Source organism: Diceros bicornis, chromosome 3 (genome assembly GCF_020826845.1).
Source record: "Diceros bicornis minor isolate mBicDic1 chromosome 3, mDicBic1.mat.cur, whole genome shotgun sequence".
NCBI lineage: Eukaryota > Metazoa > Chordata > Mammalia > Perissodactyla > Rhinocerotidae > Diceros > Diceros bicornis.
This window is the reverse complement of record NC_080742.1, coordinates 82,040,133-82,063,656: the sequence shown is the minus strand read 5'-3', so window position 1 is coordinate 82,063,656 and position 23,524 is coordinate 82,040,133. Positions and strand designations below refer to the sequence as shown.

The following is a 23,524-nucleotide window of genomic DNA, read 5'->3' as shown; positions in this document are numbered from 1 at the left end:
TAAAGTTCTTCCTTGTACTGAAACAAAATTAGCTTCCTGGTAACATTCCTTTATTGATCTTAATTCTCTCCTTTGATTATTTTAGAGGATTTTTTCCTCCCAGCATTTTTAGTGTGGAATGAAATGAGAGAAATCTCAACTAAATTGGAGTCAGGTAGGCCTGTAGGGGGAGCTGTCACTACTCCAAACAGGAAGAGACCTATGCTTGCATCTCGGATAGGAAGTACAACTACCTTACTGCTGAAGGAAGATTTCTCTCCCCATCCATCGGGCAACAGCCCAGCCAATGAGAAGCTATTGCCACCCTGAACTGTTACTTTCCTCCAGTGGACTTTCATCTAGAACAGCCCCTCCCTACTCCCCTTTTTCTCTATAAAAGCAAGCTCCGTCCTGTATTCTCCGGATTTGCCTATGGTTCACCATAGCATGCACATCCCAAATTACAATTCTTTTGGCTATTCCTGACTAAACTTGTTTTGAGGGTAAAATAACAGTCAAATTTGTCGTTTAAGTTGACACTAGTCACTATTGCTGAATAACAAATTATCTCTACACTTAGCTGCTTAAACGACAGACACAGTTTGTGTGAGATACACAGCTTCTGAGGGTCAGGAATCCAAGAGCAAATTACCTGGATGGCTCTAGCTCAGGGTCTCCCATGAGGTTATTATTAAGATATCAGTTGGTGGGGCTACAGTCATCTGAAGGCTTGACTGGAGCTGGAGATTTGCTCCCAAGATGACCCACTGGTTGTTGGCAGGGGGACTCAGTTCCTTGCCGTGTGGCTCTCTCCATAGAGAGAGTGTCCTCATGACATGGCAGCTGGCTTCCCCCAGAGCAAGTAATCCAAGAGAGCAAGGAGAAGTCTCAATGTTTTTAGGACTTAATGTGGTCACATACCATCACTTCTGCCATATTCTATTCAGTAGAATTGAGTCTCTAACTGCAGCCCAACTCAAGGGAAGAGGAATTAAGCTCGGCCTCTTCAAAAAAATTTTCTGTCTCTTTATTGATAGTCTCCATTTGGTGAGACGTTATTCTTATGCTTCCCTTTAATTCTCTATACATGGTTTCCTTTAGTTCTTTGAACATATTTAAATAGCAGATTAAAAGTCTTTATATAGTAAGACCAATATTTGGGCTTCCTCAGGGACAATTTCTATTGACTGCTTCACGTCCTGTGTGTGGACCATACTTTCCTGTTTGTTTGTGTGTCTCTTTTTTTTTTGTTGACAACTGGACTTTAAAAAAAATTTTTTTATTGACATTTGTCACATATCATAATATTCACACTTTTAAAGTAAACAATGCAATAGATTTTAGTATATTCACAAGGTTATGCAACCATCACCACTATCTAATTCCAGAACATTTCATAACCCCAGAAAGAAACTCCATACCCATTCATTGAAAACTGGACATTTAAAATAATATAATGTGGCACCCTGGAAATCAGATACCCTCCTTCACCAGAGTTTGTCGTTGTTGCTGTTTTGTTGTTATTGTTTGTTTGTTTAGTAACTTTCCTGGCCTAATTCTGTAAAATATGTATTCCCTGTCGTGTGTGATGACTGAAGTCTCTGCTCAGTTAACTTAACGATCAGCTAATGACTGAACAGAGATTTCCATAAATGCTTTGAACCAGTTAGTCTCTAGCCTTTCTCAAGGGGTACTGTGTTCCTGTGTGCATTCTGGGGCACATTTTCAGTGATCCTGAAGTTTACAACTTCCTGCTTGTATAGGTGCTCAAGGTCAGCCAGACATGAGAAGTTAGGTCCCTCTTAAGTCTTTCCTGAGTGTACACACAGTCTCGCACGGGTGTGGCCTTCCAGATCTCTAGGAGTATGTTAGAGCTTTTCAAAGCCCCCTATGAACATCTCATTCCCAAGATCTTCCTTTTAAGTTTTTGGCCAGGCTCTTGTTTGCCCCAGTGGTATGGCAGCCTCAGGTAGCTACAATGCTAAACAATTGCTATTTATTGTTTTTGACAAATGCCCTAGGGATTAGGTCCCCTCCTCCCTCCCTGCCCCTAATAAGCTCTGAATCAGGTCAAATAATGACAATGTCCTATGAATGAGGCTTTTCATGGAGCTGCAGGACAGGTAAAAAGTGACAATTCTACAAGAGTGGGGCTTTTTGAGGGGCTCCAAACCCAGTCTACCCCTCCAGTGGCTGTAAGGCTACTCGTTCTCATAGCTATCAAGATTTTGAAGCTGCTGGTTTTCAAGGCTACTGCAGATCTGGGGTGAGGGATCTGGGGTGAGGGATACTGGAATATCCTTACTGTGCAAGTTAAAATGCCACAGAGTTTGCTATTCTTACCAAGATCCAGCAGTTTTTCTTGCATAAGTGATCCTTGGGTTGTTGCAAGCCTCCGGTTAATTTCCAGAGTTTGGAAAAGTTGATTTTGACAATTTTTGCAAGTATTCTTGTTGCTTTTATGGAAGAGTGGATTTTCAGAAGTTCTTACTCCACCATTCTGGAAGTCTCCAAGGTCCACCTCTTGAAGCGAGGAGAACCAAAGAATTTGTGGACATATTTTAAAACCACCACACAGCATCTGAACTCAGAACTGAAACCCAAAGTCTCACCTGCCAACCCAGCCCAGAGCTGCCATTAGCAGTTACGAGACTTAACAGTGGAATTAAAGAGATGGGGAGGCCTGTCCTTTCAGTGGATACTTTCTTTACAACTGAACTAGATGCGTTTTCTGTGGAGCTGGTCCTCTCTTTGACTGTTTGGAAAGCCTGTGCCCTCTGTAACCACCTGCAAGCCTTGCAAAGTAGGGAGGCATCTACATTCAAGGAAGCCTGCTGGAGGCCCTCCTGATATAAAGATAACCCAAGGGCAGCCCAGGTGGCAACCTGTGATAAGAAGATTTGCCAGTCTCTTGGGACCTTCTCTGATCAGCTTTCCCAGTGAGTCTGGTAGCTCTTCTCCTTGCCTGGATGGTGCCCTACCAGTTGGCAGCCATATTCTCACTTTTGGCCAGCCCCTTTCACAGAAAGGAGCCAGTGCCCTTCTGTGATAGTATGCCTTAGACATGAGCAAGGGACCAGAGTTAGACCCTGACTTTTCTGCATAGACCCTCTTAGGGTGCCAGGACTAAGGGGCTTGCCCTGTGCATCACTGGGTGGGGCTCCTAGGTGCATGCTTGGTGAGCAAGCTGGCCACACTGAAGTAGAGTCCTCTTGGTGGATAGCATATCTTGTGCTTATGACAAGCAAATAAATATCTAGAAGGGAAATTATTGAGTTATGGATATTTAAATTTCTAAGTTTTTTGATACATACTGCCAAATTGTATTCCAGAAAGGTCCTACCAATTTCTAGAGACTTCTACAGTCTATGAGAATGCCTGCTCTCTACCCCCTTAGTAACACTGGCTATTATCAACTGTGGTAGTAATTGTGATCTTATGAGTAATGTCATCCATTTGCATGACTTCAGTTTGCTCATCTTGGTATCCATTATGCCTGGCATAGTGTCTGGAACAAAGTAGGTGCACAATAAAAGTTTTTTGAATGAATTAAGATTCAAAAGGCTGCAGAATCTATTCCTCCAACCAAAAGCCCTCTCCTGTCTGTCTACATCTTTTTCTAGATGTCCCACAGATGCCTCACATTTATCATCCACTCACTCCTTCACCTCCAACCCTGCCTCTCCCCTCCCACGTGGTGTTCCCTATCTTACTGACTGGCACATCGCAGGCTCAGTTAACCTAGCTAGAAACCTGGGAACCTTCCTTTGCCCCTTTACCACTTCCTCTTCCTCACCCCCTCCTGTTTAACCAATGATCACGTCCTGCCAATTCCACTTATTCTTCACCTATTCCTTCATTCTAAAACTAGTTCTTGACCATCTACCATGTGCCAGGGATTGTTCTAGGTATTGGAGGTACATGGAACAAAAGATACAAAAATCCCTGCCCTCATAGAATGTATATTTTAGCATATTTAGTATATTTAGGGTAATACAAAAAGTAAACAAATTGACAAATTATTTAGGATGTCAGAGGGTGATAAATGCTATGGAGAAAAATTCAGCAGAGAGAGGTGAAAGGATGGGGGAGGGGCTGCTGTTTTAAATGGGTCAAGGAAGGATTCACTTAGGAGGTGAAATTCAAGCAGAGAGCTGAAGGAAGTGAGGGAGCCATCAGGCTTTTAAATGTCTCCTGAATCTATCCACTCCTTCCCATCTGCACTGCCATCGTCCTAATTCAACCCCCACCATCCTTCTCCTGGATTATTACTAGTCTCCCTGCCTTCCAATTCATTATCAATCTTCCCCCCGGGGTGGTATTTCTCAAGTCAAAACCTGATCCCAGTCTCTTTCTTAAAATCCCTTAGTAGTTACCCCAAACTCCTCAAGGTAAAAACTAAAAATTCATTAATATCTCCTCTGAGCCCCCAAGACCTTCTCCAATCTTATGTCCTCCTAGTCCCCCCAGAGCGATAGCTAGTTTTAGTTCCTTCAATAAGCATGGCACTGAACTTTTAAAAACCTTCTTAAGCTCCTCTCTTCTCATTCCATAAGAAAAATAACAAGGTTTTTTGTTGTTGTTGTTGTTGATTCTTTTTTATTCAGATTTGAGATGCATTTTAGAGAACCTGGCTCCCTTTAGAAGAGTCATTCATTCAGAAAAGGTAGGTTTTGGGACAGGATGAAACTTTCTAATCAGTAAGGTAAGAGCTAATCATGCAAATGAAGGACATTTGTAGCTTAACTAAGTCAGGGGCTGCAGCTATCCATTATTAATAAGCTATGGGCTAGTGGCATGGTCCTGGATATGAATTAATTTAGAGTCCATCTAGCTTATGCTTGTGCTAGATGGGCTCTAAATCTTGGCGTGATAAGGGTACAAAGCTCTGCACCCTTGGAAGGGATCCAGTTTGCACCAGCAGTAGGGGTAAGGTTTGGGAGTGGGGAGCTCTATGTACTAGTTCATGGGGTCTCTGGGTCAGGCTTCCTGATTGTGGGTGACTGGAGTGGAGCACTCAGTGGGTCAGAGAAGCACTATGTCACTGGGGCCGAGCCCTGCTTGTTTCTGGTGGCCTACTTGGTGACCTTGTGCTGTGAGGCAGCTGGGACTCTACCCTGGGTCCTGCCTTGCAAATTTGAGTTGTAGGTCCCGAGGTCTGGTGGACCACTGAGTTCAAAGCTGTGTCCACAACTAGGAAAATAACAGTGAGTAGATGTCCTATTGTGGGAGATCAGAGGAACTGATGCTGCATCTGAAGGGCAGGATATTAATGAGGGGGCAGAGCAGGTAGCTCCTCGAGAAATGCTGCCTTCAAAGACCAGACCCAGCGCATCCTTCCAGAATCTGCTCTCCAGGGGTGGCTGTGGCAAACTTTTCAAGATTTGCCATCTAAATCTGAACCGTATCAGGGTTGATTAATTAGCATGAGAGGGGTTAGAATTGAGTGGTGAAACGTGTTCAAGATACGTGCTGGGCTGGCAAGACTTTATGGACTTTACCACCTTTTCGTGAATGAATTTAAAAAGAGGTAAACCCAGTACTTGACAGATATGGAACAGCACTCTGGGTGCCCGATGCCCCATAATTAATGGAGAACTCTGTCTCCAGATCTGACTAGCAGGTGAGTCTGATCCTGCTGAGCAAACATTGTTGTGTTTGCCTTGGACTGAACGTTCCAATAAAGGTGGTGGTCAGAGAGTGGGGACAGAGAGTGAGGACTTCACTGAACTTACGAAACATGTTGAAAGATGACTTCTGTGCTCACTCACTAATGAATGCTGTCTGCAGCATCCTGCTTACTCTGTGGCACACTACCTGGTAGCAAAGTGGTGGGGAGGAGGCATATTGCTCCTACTGACTTCTCAGGGTTGACAGTTCCTATTGTTTACCAAAGGAACCTGACAAATAGGAACACCAAATTGGCTTAGATCAGTGCTATGGCCTGAATGCTTCTGTTTGCCCAAAATTTATATGCTAAAATCCTAATCCCCAATGTGATGGTATTAGGAGGTGGGGCCTTTGAGAGGGGCTTAGGTCATGAGGGTAGAGCCCTCATGAATGGGATAAGTGCCCTTATCAAAGAGACCCCACAGAGCTCCCTAGCTCCTTCCCCAATGTGAGGACACAGTGAGAAGGCGCCATCTATGAACCAGAAAGTGGGGCCTGACCAGACACCGAATCTGCTAGTGCCTTGATCTTGGAATTCCCAGCCTCCAGAACTGTGAGAAATAAATTTCTGTTGCTTATAAGCCACCCAGTCTTTGGTATTTTGTTATAGCAGCCTGAAGGGATTAAGACAATCAGTCCTCAATGGATTGCTTGGATACTCTTACTTCTTTCTGATCTCTGAGTAGGGTCTGGGACAGTGTGTAACCGTCCCAGGGCTGTGCTGGGGCAGGACCTGTACCATAACTAACTGTATCTAGCAAACATGGAAATGAAAATCCAAGAAAATGATAACAGTTAATAAAACTGCAAAACTGAAGAATTTCTATAACCCCTGAGCAAATACTTTAATGTTTGCTGTATCGTAGATGAGTGAATTGCAGCTCTTTAAGTACCAAAGGCCTGGTACTTGATTAGTCTCTTCAAACTGGCTGAGTTAACAGCACGTCAGTGTTGTGTTTCCTCATTTTAAAATTGCAACTTCAGATCTCCTTCAAAACCATTAACATTTACTTCCACTGGGACATCAGAGAAATACAAGGAACTCTGAACTGTTGGAGAAGATGGTAGAAAAACAGAAAACAGATTTTTCCTCCCAGTCTTTTTCATGTTTTGGTGAATGAGTCTGGGTTGTCAGAGGATAAAAACTCAGTTCTGGGGACTGGTGTTGAATGGCACTGTGATGGGAAGCTTCCAAAGCAGAAGGGGCTGGTCCAGTGACTGGATTAGACCTCAGTGAAAATTTAGGGTTTTTAAGCTTTAATAACAGTTAATTATAATAGGTATTAATTTTTTCTCTTTATGTATTAGGTGTATACAGAAGCTTTCCTATGAATAATTAGAAACTCTGAACTAAGACCTATGTATAAGAGCCTGCAATACTATAGGAGTTAAAATAAAGGAAGGAGGTAGAGAAAGCAAAAGACATAAATAAGCTGGGGGGCTCTAGGGTCACTCTGTGAGTGAACAACATGTCCCTGTTGCCTCAGCCTCTAGGACAAACATGCTGACTGAGCACTTGACATAGGCAAAGCACCACTTCTTCCTCAAGCCTCTAAATTTGGCTCTGGTTCCCATCACTCCCCTCAAATAGTTCTCTTTGATGCAATAACTTCATCCTTCTTTTAAACTCCCTTGCTCTTTCTGCTCTCCTCATCATGGTCAGCCACTTTGTTGTGTGTATTAGTCAGAATTGGCAAGGTTATGCTGCAGTAACAAACAACCCCAAAATTTCAATGGCTTAAAACAACAAAGATTCATTTCATGCTTATATCACTAGTCCACTGCAGGTCAGCTGGGGCTCTGCTCTGCATCTTCTTCCCTCTGGGACCCAAGCACACTGAGTGGTCTGGAATGTTGCTGGATGTTGTGGCACAGGGGGCAGTGAGCTCTGGAAGGCTGCACACAGGAAATTAAATACTTTCGCTGGGAAGTGACATACTTCTACTCACAACTCTTTGGCCACCTAATCACGTGGTCTCACCTGAACACAAAGGAGCCAGGAAATGCAATCCTACCATATTCCTGGAAGGTGGAGAGCAGGAAATATTGAGAATCTGATTAAAACTTCAGACTTTTATGTCATATAATGCACTTACAAACTATCCCTCCAAATGCTACATATGTGTAATTCCAAGCAATGCAAAGACCCCATGTATCCATTGACCCCCGGCAAGGTTTAGAATAATTAAAGAACATCCAATGTGCCGGGTCTCCTCCCTGACTAGTTTTCCCTCTTGACTAGTTTTCATGACTGTATTCTGCTGATCTTCCTCATACTTCTGAGAGTTTTCTTTTTTGCTTCATTTTCATTGCTTATTTTTTTTAAACTGTAGAGTTTGTCATAATGCACCCCTTCATCTCAAATTTCCCCATCACTCCCCTAGCTCCACATTTTCTTCAAGACTGTAGTTCAGTTCCATATCCTCTACTAAGTTGTATCTGGCTAACAATAGTCTCCAATCATTATTCCTTCTTCTGAATTCCTCAAGTATTTAGTCTGAAGCACATAATGAACTTCGAATGCTACGCTGGCTTGCAATATCCCAAAGTTGATTCCTGTGTGTTGCCCTGTTCCGTCTTTGAAGGCAGAGCCTTGCCTTCTACCCCTCTACTTGGCAGCCTAACAGTGTGGGGCACATTTAGGGCCCCAAATGCAGGGTCCCTGGGATTGGCAGTCAAGAGACCTGGGTGCTGGTGCTGCCTCAGTCACTAAGTGTCCCCACTCTCTTCTCTTGGACCTCCTCACCTGACCTGTCAGAAAAGTGAGATGGTTGGGCCAAAAGCTCTCTAAAGAAGTTCTTTCCAGCTCTAATGAATCCACCACAGAGTGAGTTACCGAGAGATTAGTTGATGTAATCCCCCAAGCCAAATTAGAATAAAAGGAATATCTCTTCCCTCTGCCACCTTACAGGAAGGCTATCTGGGGTCTGCTCCTGAAGCCCAGGCTCCCTTTTCCCCAGCAGTCTGGCTAACAAACTTCCTGTTTCAGGGCTGAGAAAGAAGAGGGAAGGGAGGCAGTCACTTGGGAAACTCCCTCAGGCAGGCTATTGTTTTGAAAAGTCCAGGCTCTCCAGTGGAAAAAAGGAAGAGACTTTTTGGCTTTAGAGGAAAGAAGGCAGAATTGTCCAACCTGGAATGTTGGATCCCCAAAGCTGAGAAAAGAGAAGGCAGTAGATTCTATAGTGCTCCAACTTGTGCCAAGCTCACAGTGCCATACAGCTGGCAGGACCTTGGGTCAGGGTGACTGCAGGGGACACCTGTGGAGGCTGGACACTGAAGACTGGGAACACTAGAGAGGACCTCTGCATCGGGGGCAGCAGTACGTGAGGGCAGCAGGTTCCAGAGCAGGAGAGATGAAGTTGAGAGAGGCAGAAAGCTAGACATGAGCTGGGAGCAAGGTCACTCCACCTGGTGCAGCATCCTGATTACCAGGCAGCGGCTCTTCAGGTGTGCAGCACTTCCCCGACGCTGACCAAGAGTAGCCCCAAGCCTCATTATACCGTTATTTGCATTGCAGTTTTTGCCCCCCTTGCGGGGGATGACTGCCATGACAGTTCCGGAGATGCCTATGTAAGGAAAAATCTCCTCCTCCCAACGTGGGGGTGGAGACAATGCCCCCACTGGTCCACGTTCCAAGACCCTCACCCGCCCCCAGGACCCCATCCTCCAAAGCCACCGACCACCACAACTTCGGGGCAGTTGCTCACCTCCAGTCTGCCCGCCTCTCCCCTTGGGGGTGTACTTTCACTTTGCTAATAAATCCTCCTCTGTCAAAAGTTCCTCTGTGAGTCTGCTCTCAAATTCCTTTGTGTCTGTGGACCAAGAACCTGGGACCTCATAGCACCAATCTGACCGGTGCTGGTGACAAAGTGATCAGGACACACTGACGAAGATACTGGCTTCATGGAAGCTCCTCCCTCCCCTCCCCAGGAAGAAATCACAAAAATTACTGAAGTTGGACTTCTGCTGAGAATGTAAGTGGGAGCTCAGACTACATTTGATTTAGAAAAATTAAAAAAAAAAAAAAAGTGATTTTTCTCACCTAAATTTCATAGAGCAATTTGTGAACGTTCTAGAGATCCATGAGGTGACATTCCTCAGCATAGGTAAGAGTAACAGCAAACTCAAACCCTGGGCAGAAGGCCAGTAAGACTGCTAAGGCTTGGTCCCTGTAGGGTTCCTTAACCTTCAGAGTTTAATGAGATGCACATAATATGTTGGCAGGCAGTGAGATGCAAGCTCACTAATAGCTAAAAAGGAAGCTTGAGGAACCCAAGGGTGGTTGTCCTGTGTGGCAGAAGGAGCTGGAACAATGGAGAAACAAAATCTGGACATACTGTTGCGTAGGGGCTTCAGGCTTCCAAACACAGCAAGCAGCTGCCTAGGCCTTTCTAACAATAGGACCTGCCTGTCAGGGGGGCTGCACTCTTCCACCACATCCACAGAGCAGCTTTTCTAGATATGGGGTCAGAAGCTCCTCAAAGAAACAGACAAGATAATATTATTTATTATGTATGTGTAATATTCACTATGTGCCAGGCGTTGAACACCTCTTTTACTTTATACAGCAACTGTTGGAGAGGAGCTATTATTATTCTCCTATTCCAGAGATGAGGAAACTGAGGCTTAGGGTGTTTAATAACTTGTACAGCAAACTACTTGTCAAAGGCTGAGGTGATATTCTGTGCCAAGGTACAGCAGATTCTCAAACCTGAGCATTGACCCCCACCCTCCTGACCTCTCCAGCCTTTGGCTCAAGTGTGGGTCATCTTCAGCTTCGGGCTGACTGGGGTCAGCCCCTGGGCCAAAGCTTTTTGTTTCCAAGAGTTATGTTGATGTACTGGCCACAGGGGTGGGCTCAGGCCTCCAAGAGCTGAGAAGAAGCAGAGAGGAGAGTGGGATAGGCAGACCCAAATTCAGTCTGAGAGTGGCTCCCTCTGGGGGCCGCAGGAGAGAACAGAGTGGATGGAGTTGTTAAACTACCAGAGACTGTCACTTGGAGCTTGAATATAGCATGTGAGGTCCCCTCCCTTTGCCACACGGGAGGAGGGGCATCCCTCATAGAATAGAGACTAGAGGCGTTCCAGGCATCAACTCTGGCATCAGCATCTGTCTGCGGCCCAGTCCTTAATCTGAGCCTTAGTTTCCTCTCTAAAACAGGGATGATAATACATCTATCTATCTCAGAGGATTATTGTGAAGATTAAATGGAATAATGTGGTAAAGCATTTAGCACAGCATCTGATACATATTAAGTGCTCAATACATGGTATCTAAGATAACACAATAGCAAACATGAAATAAAAACAATAACAAAAAACAGGTACTAATGTTTTCCTGATTTCTCGCAATAAATAAATCCTTTTGAAAGAAAACTCAGCCTGGTAAGTAATTAAATGTTTGGGATGAGGCTATTGCCAGTTTTCCTCCTCCTAGAGAATCTATCGCCAAGTCAGCAGGAATCTGAGGCCACATTCTAAATGGGATTGACTGTAATGGAAACCATATTCACCTGAGATCACCTGGCCTCATTTTTTTTCAGTTGTATGCACAGACACAAGCTGTATTTAAAAAATACATATGCAGTTTTTACAGGTCACAGCATTCGCAGGTTCCCAGGGACTCCTGTTCAGATGTGCGAATGTCCTGGCAAGATTTTTAATTACAGACATAAGTTTTTAGTTCAGGTAAGTTAAAGCAACTCCTCAAATCACACACACTTCATCACACTCACACCTAGCTCCACTAACAGAAATTCTTCTTTGGTCTTTGTGCCTTGGTTCATTTTTAAAGAAATTTCCAGCTCAGTTCCAGTGGCTTCTGCATCTCATTACTCTTGATAATTAGCTCTATCTCATTACACCCCAGCCCACTTGGAATAGGATTAGTTGTTTTCAGGTGTAAACCCGTGGCGTGCCTCTTACTACACTTCTTCAAAATTCCAGGCAGGCCTTCTGCCTCAGCCAAATTAGGACAACCACTTCCAGCTGTGTACACTTCCTTACCTCTTCCATTTCAGGAAAGACTCTGCTGTAGTTCACATCTGTTCCCACGCTTATTAATTATGTACTTCTTATAACAACTGTGCCTAATTAGGACAGAGTGGCGACCTTTGCCAGGCCTAGTCATTCTTTGTTTTCTTGCTTTCGTACCTCCTTACCCTCCCTCTAACTTAGGCCCAATTTGTTTTACATCCCTGCCACATTAAGACAATTGCTCTCAAGTGTGTGTATTTCGGCACACACTTTGCTTTTCAAGCAAAATATTGTTGATCAGGATGCTCCTTGTTTTCGTATCCTGCTGGGAGGATAGCCACTTTGTTGGTCTTCTCATCACATTTGCCCCCAATAGGCGAGTCTAGCTTGGGCTTGCCTGAGCTCTGCCACTCTCGGTTCTTTACTGTGAAGTTTCTCTGCCCTGGTCCCGGACAGGCAGCCACGGCTATGCCTCAGAGCAAGAATCCTGAAGGCAAAGGCCTCGGTCCATTCATAGAGGCTCTGAGGTAGGAAGCCATTTGCTCCACCAACAAATGGTAAAGGGTGAACTTCCAGGCTCTCTGCTAGCCAGGGAGGGAACAGTGAATAGTGAGATATAGTCCAAAGCTTCCAGAAGGGCAAACCTCAGAAGGGAGCAGCAGAGGGTCAGGCTGAGGATTTCAGTCCTCAATCCCATGAGATGTCTTCTAAATGAAAGGACAGCCTTGACAGATTGAGGGAAATATGGACTCTGGGGATGACAAGATCAGAGCGGAAGTTGTGTGACTCTTCATCAGAGTTGAAGTATAAGCTCCATGCCACAAGGGACTGTCACTTTTGCTTGCTATTGCATGAATCCCATATCACCTGAGCTGTAACAGGCAATTATATCTTTGTGACTGACTGAATGAATGCATTAGTGCTAAGAGATTTATGGATATGACTTGACAGTAAGAATTATCAGGGTTTGGTTGCCAATTCAACTTGGCTGTATTTGAGTTTTTCTTCCAAAGCTATTTGAAACAGAAATTAATGACTGTTAGGCTGAGAAAACATTCAGACAAGAATGAGGTCCTGGAGAGGGGCTGGGGCTTCTGTGAAAGAGGTCACTTCCAGGTGGAGGGTCCCCCACAGATTCTGCATGACTGATTATCTCAGGCTATGGGCTGTGGGAGCTCACGCCTGGTCCTACCACTGAATTTCAGCTGATTTGCCTATTCGAGAATGAACTTGTCTTTCAGAGCCTGGAAGCAGGGGCCCTCTTCAGGCAAGGGCAGCATGAGGAACCTACCCTTGCCTAATCAGCAGAGACATAATCAGATGAGAGAGGGAAAAAAATTCTAGGTGGGCAATAAGATTAAAGAACCTCATTGTGAGGTAGAAAACGTTGTGCTAGGATGAAAGTCCCAGGAAGAAACTGTATTAATAGTACAGGTATAAATGAGTGTTCATGGGGTGAATGGTAAAATATTATCCAAAGAGCATTGTTTATAAATTGAGAAGTGTAATGACAGGTGATAATAAGATAATCAAAAGTAACAAAACACTGTGGAAGAAGAAACCACTATCAGCAGTTCTGAGAACACAATTTGCCAATACATATGAAGAGCTGGATCCTATCCTTTGAATTAGTACCTCTTTTTCAAGGAATTTATTTTAAGGGAGGCTATGTTGGGAGAGACCCCTTTAGTAATTTTCTGATCTCTTGGGTATGGAAGGAAGGAAAGTAGTAATTATGACATGGAGTTGTGAGAACGAAATGGGATAACATGTTAAGTGCCATAGAGTAGATGACAGTGACGATATAAGAGGAAAGCTCCCTCTGGGGTCGGCTACTGCTTGTGGAGCTAGTTCTCTGATGACCAGGCTGGACAAACTCACCTCACAGTCCTCCTTTCTCATGGTCATGTCTGTTGTCTCAGGACCCTTTCTCATGAACCTTCTCCAAGGTGCCGTGACTAGTGCTGTAGATAGTACTCCACATATGTCCATCTCATTTGTCACTTTGTATGAGAACAAGATAATGGTTTGCTTGTTCTCGGTGCTCCTTCTGGTGAGGACTATTTTGTTGGACTTTTTAGCTGCAACAACACATTTAGGGAGTGGTCTTCATGGTAGAAAACTAATTCGTGTGGCTACATATCAGTCTGTGTGTATGCTGGACCCTGTCCTTGGCAGACCCTGGCTCTCTCTAGCATTTTCTGGTCATGGCTGTGAACATCTCAAAAGCAGTCTCACAAAATATCCCCAAAGTAGGACCATAACATGTAGCAATCTTCACTGTGTCCCAAATGAAGGTAGGTTTTGAGGTGGCCATGGCATCTCCATCTGCATCCATTTGACCATCCACTGAATGTGTCATTGGCTATTCTTGACCTGTTGAAGAATAATGACCTATGTACCATCCTACAAAGAAATCTGGGCCTTGAATGTCTCAAAGAACCCTAGATCGCTTTTTCTGTGCAGAATTGGCATTTTTCAATCCTATCGTTATTATAAGCAAAGCAGGGATTCTGCTTTTCTAAATGCTCTCCCTGAAGCAGCTCATCTGCCATTTTTCTGCCAGTTCTCAGTGTTTTTGGCATTTCACTCAGTTCAAACCCATGTCTATTTCCACATCCAATAAAACTATCCTAAGCACTCCCCAATCCCGCCCTGGCTCTTCTTCTGGCATCACTGTCACCACTCCAGGGTTCTTTGCATAGAGTGGACAGGAAAGAGAAGAAAAGGCACAGAAGCTGTGCTGGGAGGCCAGGGCCACAAAGTGGTCAGCTCTAATCTCCCCTTGTCTCCCTCTTCCCACCCCTACTTCTTGGGTAGACTACTTCCAATGATATTGTTGAGGGGCAGTATGTTTTTCCCTGGTTGTCTCCTACATAGATTCAACTTCTTCCCAATTTGGCATCTGAAGCCACACAGATTTACAATATTCCTTCAAGAACCCTCTGGAAGACCATCTTCCAGCTGCCTGCTGAATTCTCTTCATAGCTGCACCACTGTTTGACCTGATTTCCAACTCAGCTCTGAGTGTACACCTGTGGGGATTTTGGTTAGAGTCCAGTTCCCATACTCTGTCTTAAAGGTAGACAATAAGGGTGTCCTCATTGTCTAGTATCTGCCCCCATGCCCAGCAGCATTTGGCACATATTAGGCCCTCAGGGAATGTTTGCTGAAGAAATACAAGAAAAACAATACACAACATTTAAGCTTCTCAAAACATTTTTTAATTTTCTGCTTTTCCCACCAAGACCAAAGTTATACAAACAGGTGTAAAATTTTGGACTATCAGGGCATGAGGCATGACCTTGTATGGTCAAAGTCCTTTCTGCTCTCCCTTCCATGTCTTTTTAAGGTGTGTCCCAGTCGGTGCATTGCTTTCTTCTGTGACATATCAACAATAGGCACCAAGAGCACTTGGAGATCTGGGGACAGTGGTGAGGTCCAGCGTGCCAGGAGCAGTGAGTGCCTACACCACCCAAGAGCACTTCAGAAATGGACTCAGCAGGTAGGTGCACAGAGGAGGAATGTCATGGCTGTCCCATCTTCCCTGCACTCAGCTGAGGAGACCTGGGCTACTTTCCACGGTGAGAAAGACCTAGGGACTCATAAGGAGTGTAAGTGATCATCTAAGCATCATTTACACCCAAACGATGTTTCAAGTGAGATTAAAAGTTCTCTAACCATCATTTTCTCTTGGAAAGTAGAGGGGAAAAATCAAGAAGAGGGTTGAATCACCCTTCATTCTTCCATTTTTGTCATTAATTTGATGGCTCTTGGTTTTGATACATCAGAAATAAAAATGAAAAGGCAATACACCAACCTATAAACTGTGTACAAGCTACTGCAGACAAAACTCTCCCAGGGATTGAGATAAAATGACCCCTGGAAGAGGTCCTATTTTGGTTAGGGAAATTTGTTGAAAACTACAGCCAGTTGAGAAGCCACTGATTTGATCTCGGCAATAGAGACAGAAAGCAATGCACATACACTTATTTCATTGAATTGTAAACTGACAGGTCAAGAGAGTAAAAACCCTATTGTTTATGTAATAGAACCCTATTAAGTGGTTTCAGGAATGGACTAAAACTTAGGCAGCAGTCTACTTTCCAAAGATTGTTGGGTATTAGTAATGCATGCATTCACTTTTTCAGAGTCCAATTTGACACAACCTTCCTCCCCATCCCACCCTAGTCCCCTTGGAATTGACTGTATTCAAGTAGATGTTAAATCAAAACATTCTGTACTACAAACTCCCTTTAGAGTTTATAATGAAAAGCCAAGACTAAAGAGAAAAAAATTCCTTAACATCCACTACTTTCTCCACTAAATCCTTACATTCTCCACTAAAGCATCAGTGTAGAGAAAACTAAGTCAGCTCAGAATACACCAAAAAACATAGCAAAGAAAGAAGTGAGGATGACTAAAAAAATTAAAAATGACGCCCACCCTCAGCCCCTGCAGTGCACTCAATTAAACCGTAGTTATTTTCTTATCCTTGGTGGCTTGCTTGATGGCCGCCTGCTCGCAGATGATCTCCTTGAGCCGCTGCAGCCTCATGTTCTGGGTGGTCTGGTCTCCCACCCCTGTCTGACTGCGGTGCAGCAAGGTCAGGGCGTGGATGTACTCCAGCTCTGTGTACTTCACACCCTGGTCCACCACAAGGTTCAGGAGCTCATCGGCCGTGTTGTACAACATCTCGTAGTACTGCCTGCGAAAGTGAGACAGAACACTGCTCATCATCACCATTGTCAGCAACTTATGAGGCTTTACTGGTAATGGATAGGTTATTCATAAATTACTTAGTTTACCTACTTAATAAACATTTATTGATCACTAGACATTGTTCTAGGCCCCACAAATACAATGGAGAATAAGACAGACATGATCTCTATCCTCTTGGAGCTCACTGGGGCTCACTTCATGAGAACAAGTCTAAATGAAGACCCAGGGAGACCTAAAATCTTTCAGGGTCTCAGTTCACTCAAGACTTTCTCCTAATTTTGCATTTACCTCGGGAGATCCAAAGAGAGAGACGTAGAGGTACAGAACCAAGAGGGAGAGAAATAATCATCTGGCAGGCATTGCCAGCAGTTTCTGTCTCATCCAATCTCTAATTCATTCACTCATTCATTGGAGGCCCTGTGAAATATATGGTTTTCTCCTCCATAAAGAGGGATAATAATAGTACCTCTTAGAATGGTGCCTGACACAATTTTACATGCTCCATAAACATTAAGTATTATTATTAGAAGTATAATAATAATAATAATGTGCTAATAGTAATGTAGTCATAGTAGTATATAATGATGAGCAAGACACAGCTCCTTTCCTCAAACAGCTCCGAGACAAGTGGGAAAGGTAATGAAAACCAGAGAGATAATGACTGCATTTCTGTTGACAAAGTTAATTTCCATGTACTATGTCACTTCACCCTCACATACCAAGGGGGCTATGACTCCTTTTTCTCAGATAAGGAAGCTGAAGCCTAGAGAAGTTAGACGACTTGCCCAATGTCACAAGGATAGTGAGTGGCTGTGCCAGGATATGAACCCAGGTTTCTGACTCTCAGTCCAATACTTTTTCTTCATAGACACAGACAAGTAGAACATTCTAAGTGCCACGAGTGAGGTATAAACGCTAGGAATTTTAGCAGGGGAAGGAGAAATCACACCATGCTGAGGGGAGGGGGAAGGATCGAGGAAGACTTCATATGGGTAGGATATGTCAGGCAGTGCTTCCAGGAAGGATGCTCTAGATTAGACGAAAAGAGAACAGCATGAGCAAAGGCAGGGAAGAGTAATTTGATTAGCCTGGGGAGTGCCGTGGAACAGTGAAGCGCTGGGGGAAAAGGCAGTTGAAGCCAGAGGTAGAGAGTCTGACATCAGGCTAGTTAAGTCAGTGAGAACCTTAGGCCTAGTCCATGAAGAACTTGAGGCCTAGTCAAGTAAATAAAGGACCTCTCCCACCCGCCTCAAGGTTCTGTTGAGAGCAGAGGCACCATTCCAAGTTGTGCTTTTGGAAGACTAATGTGACAGCGCTGTGTAGAATGGTCTGCGAGGGGACCAGTTATAATTCTAGCAAAAAAGAAGTGACTTGAGAGCCATCTGGCTACAAGGCCATTGGCCCAGGTGGTGGAGAGTAGAGTAGTGCCTGTAAGAGAAACATGCATTAGAGTGAATCTTCAATGCAGAGAAAAGATGAAGGTGGGAGTCGGGAAGGGAGAAGGCTGCCACGTGCCATCCTTAAAACCCACATTATGCTATTACTATCCCTCGCTGAGTCCACTGGACTCAGGCCATAACTTGCACGGCTACTACAGATTACCCAGAAGGTAAAGGTCAGTGCAGGCTCTGCGCCAGCACTGCCATCACAGCTGGTTAGCCAAAGGACAGAGGGGCCTTCTCAGGCACAGGTTACTTCCTGCTCTCTTCCTGACAGGAAACGTAGCTTTGCCAGGATTGAGGGGACAGAACAAGGCAGCGGGCCAAAGGCAACTCTGAGGGGAAGAGATCTGGCAGATCTATCAGGATCACTCGCTCAGAAATCTTGTACTATTGGACTCAGGGCCTTGGATTTGTTTCTTCTTTATCAGGAGCCTCTTGAAAATGAGCATATCCTATGGGAGAACTAAGCCCTCTTTGCAGTAAGGAATACATTCTGGGAGCTTCATAATTTCAAGACTATTTTATAAATTGCTGCTACAATGGGAATGTGGTCTGTAAGAGCGTTGGTGTCTTTTCACATGGGCTAGTTCCTTTTCCTGCTCTGCTAAAACTCCTTTTCTAATTAAAACACTCTTTTTATACATAGGAGAAATAATACTCTTTTGTGAATATTTCCTAAATAGTGGTAGGAATGGAAAGTGCTCATCTTAGATTGGCAAGTTTATGAGTGACTCCTGGCAACAAATTGTTCAACATCCTTCCTTAGAGGGTCCTCTTGGGGCTAATTTTCTATAGTGGCTTCAAATGGGTGTTCACTTTAACCTCATGGAACCACATATGAGGAATCACTGGTCAAGGGTAACCCTGAATATAGACAGAGGTACTTCTGATAGAAGAGACGAATGAACTCTAACCTCCAGAGGTCTTGGAGCCTAATATCAGCCACAGTCAAGAACATTTTTTTGAAGCTTCACATTTAGCATAAAACCCATGTGAGCTACTCCTACTCTACAATATATCTGTTGTAACTAAAAGATATATTTTTTTTTTGGTGAGGAAGATTAGCCCTGAGCTAACATCTGCTGCCAATCCTCCTCTTTTTGCTGAGGAAGATTGGCCCTGGGCTAACATCTGTGCCCATCTTCCTCTACTTTATATGAGGGACGCCGCTTCAGCATGGCTTGTTAAGTGGTGTGTAGGTCCATGCCTGGGATCCTAACCCGCAAACCCCGGGCTGCCGAGGCTGAGCACGTGAAATTAACCACTATGCCACCGGGCTGGCCCTAAAAGATACTATTTTTAAGAAAAACGATGCTATAGGAAGATGCTTTCAATTTATCCTATGGTTTTGAATGTCCCCTGGCACCCCGTGGCTTCCTCCCTGATAATAGCCCCTGTTTTGAGAAATGAGGCCCTACATCATCTAATTCTGTTTGCCTTAGATGCACAGGTAATGGAGAGAGCTGTTCATTTAGGGAGTTACCTAAGGATACATTTTAAAAATTGCTTAAGAAGAACACATGTTCGAATATAGATTTAGCAAACAGAATGAGAGAGAATTTGGGGCTCACAATTCTTTCAAAGCTAGAACTCACTTGATAGCTGCAGTTCTAGACTGGTGGTTCTCCAACTGTAGAGTGCCTGGGGAGCTTATGAAAAGTGCAGATTTCTGAGGCCCCATCCCCAGCTATAGTAATTCCCAAAGGTTCTGAATCAGCCAGGACTCTGAGCCAGAGTCTGTTTGGTGTGGGAATAGTTACAGAACTGTTCCCATCTCTTTGAGCCAAAGGCCTAAAAGCATTAGGGAAGGAGACAGAAGCAATAAGTGGGTTATGATGCTTTTCACTGAGATTAAACCAAAAGAATTGGGTTTCCTTGTATTATGATGTTGATATTTTCATCATTTATCTTAAGAAGTAACATTGAACCCATCAGACCAGACAAAATTGGATTTCTTTTGAAAAATCTGATGAATTGTTTCCAGGGATACCGGCTGATTTTCTACAGAGAATGTTGTTCCATGCTGGGAGCAAACAACAAAACAAAGATGCCTGGATTTCTAGTCCTGGATCCTCCAGCGTGATATGTGATAAAGGGCATACCACTTAAGTCCTTAATGTTTCAATATCCTCTGTGCAATGATGACCTTTATAAATCCCAGAATGACACTCTGATGTGGACTGAGAGACTAAAAGAGTACTCAAGAGCCTTGGATGAACAGTGCCCCAGAATTGCAAAGCTGAGTTATTAAACAAAATTGACAGGTAACTGATGGTGTATTTTCTATAGTTAGGGAAAAAAATTCCCCATAACCATGATGATATATTAGATCATAAAGAAACATAAATATTTAAAGACAGAATGAAATTCATTCATCTTTCAGAATAGTTACCCAGTAGCAAAGACTCTACTAAATCAGCATACCAACAGTTATACTTGGAGGTGGGGAAAGGGTGCTCCAAGGTGCCCTAAGGAGAAAATAAGAAAATGCCTCAAACTATACTATTAGAATGAGCTTCCATGGTAAACACTGACACACTGAAATGAAATCATGTAACCCAACCGGGATAAATAATTTATCAGCACTTATTGAGGCCCCAGGAAAATGAAAGCTTGATCTTTATCGTCAAGCAATAAAATAGCAGCCATCGCTCCCAAGGCACCGTGTTTTAAACTAGGTAGCACTTTACTGAGCTGCCTGGATGGGATCGGTGAGCACACATTTGATTTAGACATTTTCTGGCTCATGACTTGTAAAACCAGTCTCTTCATAGCCCATAATATTCAGAGGCCAATTGCTAGCTGTGGACCAAATATTCTATTCTGGACACCAGGGTTCCAAGTCACCTTGACAGGGAGAACATTCTGGGAGGGGTGGTTGTTCTCCCATGGTTTCTCTCTCCCTTTGCTGTGCGTGTTTGGGCAGCAGTTCTCAACGTGTAATGAGCAGAGAGGGAGGCGGGCGCAGTGATGGAAAAGCGGTGGCGTGACGTCACATGGACTGGCCTCGTGCACACAGTCTACAACATGACAACATTTACACTGTGTTCTGGGGCAGATTATTTTCACATATCTTCCTCATGTTTCCTTTATCAACAGACTATTCTTCCCTGTGTTTTTTTTGTCTTCCTTTATTTTAGTGGTATTGTACTGCAACTCTTTCTTCCCCATTGATTCTGTCTGTAAACATTTATACCAGCAAGGATATGAAGGGCATTTTGGTAAGTTGGGCAGATTTTCTTTTTAAAGTTTAAAAATAAAGTTTGTCTTTCTCTGACTGAAAAATTAATACGTGTGTCATATAGGATGTATGGACTATACAGAAAGATTAAGCAGAAAAAAGATTACCCATATAATTCCATTATAAAGACATACCACATTTGGGCATTTACTTCTAGATTTTCTTCTCCCTACGTAGTGTTCTACCAATTTCTTTCTTATAGCTGAAATATTTAGGTTGAAACACAATTGGACACTTTTGTTGTTTCCAGTTATAAAAACTTTCTTTCCTGAGGATAGATTTCCAAAAGCAGAATTAGTCAGAAGATAAGTATATTTAGGACTTTGGCAATACTGCCAAATTGCTTTCTAAAAAAGTTGTATCAATTTATCTTCCTACCAACAACATATGACAGCACCTAGCTCTTCATATTCTTTTAATGTACATGAGGTTGAACATTTTTCACCGACTTTTTGGTTTTTAATGTATGTAGGTATGCACATATGTATAAGCAAATTGTTGACGTCTTTTTATCTTTTGAGTATTACTGCCTTTTTTACTTTTCTCTAAGAGCTCTTCATAAATTTTCATAGACAAGAAGCAAGAAGCATTCTAGTCTCTCATCCCTGGTTCTACCTCCCACTTTGGCATACTCAGCATAAAAGTTATCACTGCTTTTCTGAAAGCAATTGGAAACACTTTCGGTTCTCTTCTTTGTAAATTGATGGAAGAAAGCCCCACTAAAACCAGCTATTCCCAACCCATGGCAATTCTCATTCCCGTACCTGCAGGTGTTCCGTGAAGTTGGGATGTGGGGGTGAAAGGAAGACATTGACTGAGGGACTGTCCACAGTCCCTGGGGAAAGCTTGGCCATCTGCCTCCCTTTATGGGGTGGGGTTTGGAGTGCTAGATCCCTGAATGGAAACTGTATTCTCTATGGATATACAGCTATATCTTATGCTGGGTTTTAGAATCTGTCTTTATTATAGTAATATTAATAATAACATCTAACTTTTAGGTGCATTAACATATTCAACCCTTTGAAGTAGGTCCTGCAATTATCCACATTTTACAGATGAGCAAACTGAGCTACAGAGAGTATGAGAGATTTGTCTTAAGGCCTCAAAATGAAGGACTCTGAACCCTGGACTCATTCCAAAGCCATCATAATACACAAATATTTGAAACTGTAAAAAGCAAGAGTACTAATTGCAAAGAATACCTGTATAGCTAATTCATTTTTAGTCATGATTTAGAAAATACAAATTAAATAAACTTCTCATACTAACTCAAGTCTCTGTCTTCCATTGTAATGGAACAAACCAGTATTGTGGCAATTCAAAATTCATTTATACACTTTGCAGTTATATTTGAATAACACTGGATTTGATCTAGGAATTCAATGCTCTAAACCAAATAATGAAGTCATATTGCAAATTCAGCATTCAGGAGTTACAGGAAAGATTTTTGGTTTTTTCTTTCAGTCATCTTTCTTTATTTCTCCCTTTTTGCCCCTCCAAGCTGGTAACGGACAAGGTGACCATCCTTTCCACAAGTTGGCTGTCCTTCTGATTCATTACTTCCTTGAGGAAGAAGGATAATTAAGTAATTTCATTGTGAAGATTTTCTCATCTAGTCCTTCCTGAGATAAAGATAGTATTAATGTCAACAAGAGAATTAGGATCTGAAGCTGACTTCTTAAATGTAAGTTGCAAACAAAGAAAAATCTACCTGAATATAACTTAGTATTGACTGCAGCTCCCAAAATTGCTTTAATTCAATAGTTGCAGCATTTTGAGCACTTTAATAAAAACCCGGTAGTAGATGGGTCGCTAAATTGTCAGGTAAAACATTAAACTCCTGTTTTTTCTGCTCAGTCAATAGTCTATACAATAATAAGCAGAGAAATGGAAAGAGAGAAAAGAACTGAATAATCCATAAACTAGACAATCATCCCATAAATAATTGAGAGGTAGTTATAGCAGAAAGACTTAGACAAGTAAAAATACTCAGGAGATCAGCTAAGCTCAGATTCTGGTCAAGTCTTTCATTCCGCCCTAACTAGCTGTACGACCTTGGGCAAATGCTGTCAGCTCTTTGGACCTCTGCTTCCCATGTGAAAAACAAAGAGGTTATAGCAGATGCTATTTAAGCACTGGCATTTTTGGATTTTAAAACCTTTACAGCATCCTCTTCTTGGTCCTTTAAAATCATGGGCTTCCATCAGAATTAGCTGATGCTGATTTTCCCCTAGCCATGACTGCAAGGTGCAGTAGCCATTGATTTGAAAACATTCTGAACAAGTGTAAACTTAGCTCAGATGTACTTTCCAGACCAATAATAAAATGGATGGTAATCCTGTGTGTCAGAAGAATAAATTAGTTTATTAAAAAATATAATATAATTGATCTCATTTGTCTTCCCCTTCAGAGAGCTTAGAGTTTATTACAGACATGATTGAAATAGTTGAAGTTATTTCTATTTCAGGAATAAGAAAAACTAAAGTAGAGAAAAG

General features: G+C 43.0%; 1 protein-coding gene across 1 annotated transcript in view; it reads right to left on the bottom strand.

The window, feature by feature from the left end:
* Positions 1-14,806: 14,806 nt before the first annotated feature.
* The window catches only part of EXOC4 (exocyst complex component 4), a 736,987-nt gene continuing 728,269 nt past the window's right edge, over positions 14,807-23,524 (bottom strand). Inside the window, exon 18 of the mRNA XM_058530219.1 lies at positions 14,807-16,332. Within this exon, the coding sequence (XP_058386202.1) occupies positions 16,095-16,332 (238 nt within the window). The 3' untranslated portion in view covers positions 14,807-16,094. The remainder of the gene's footprint in view (positions 16,333-23,524) is intronic.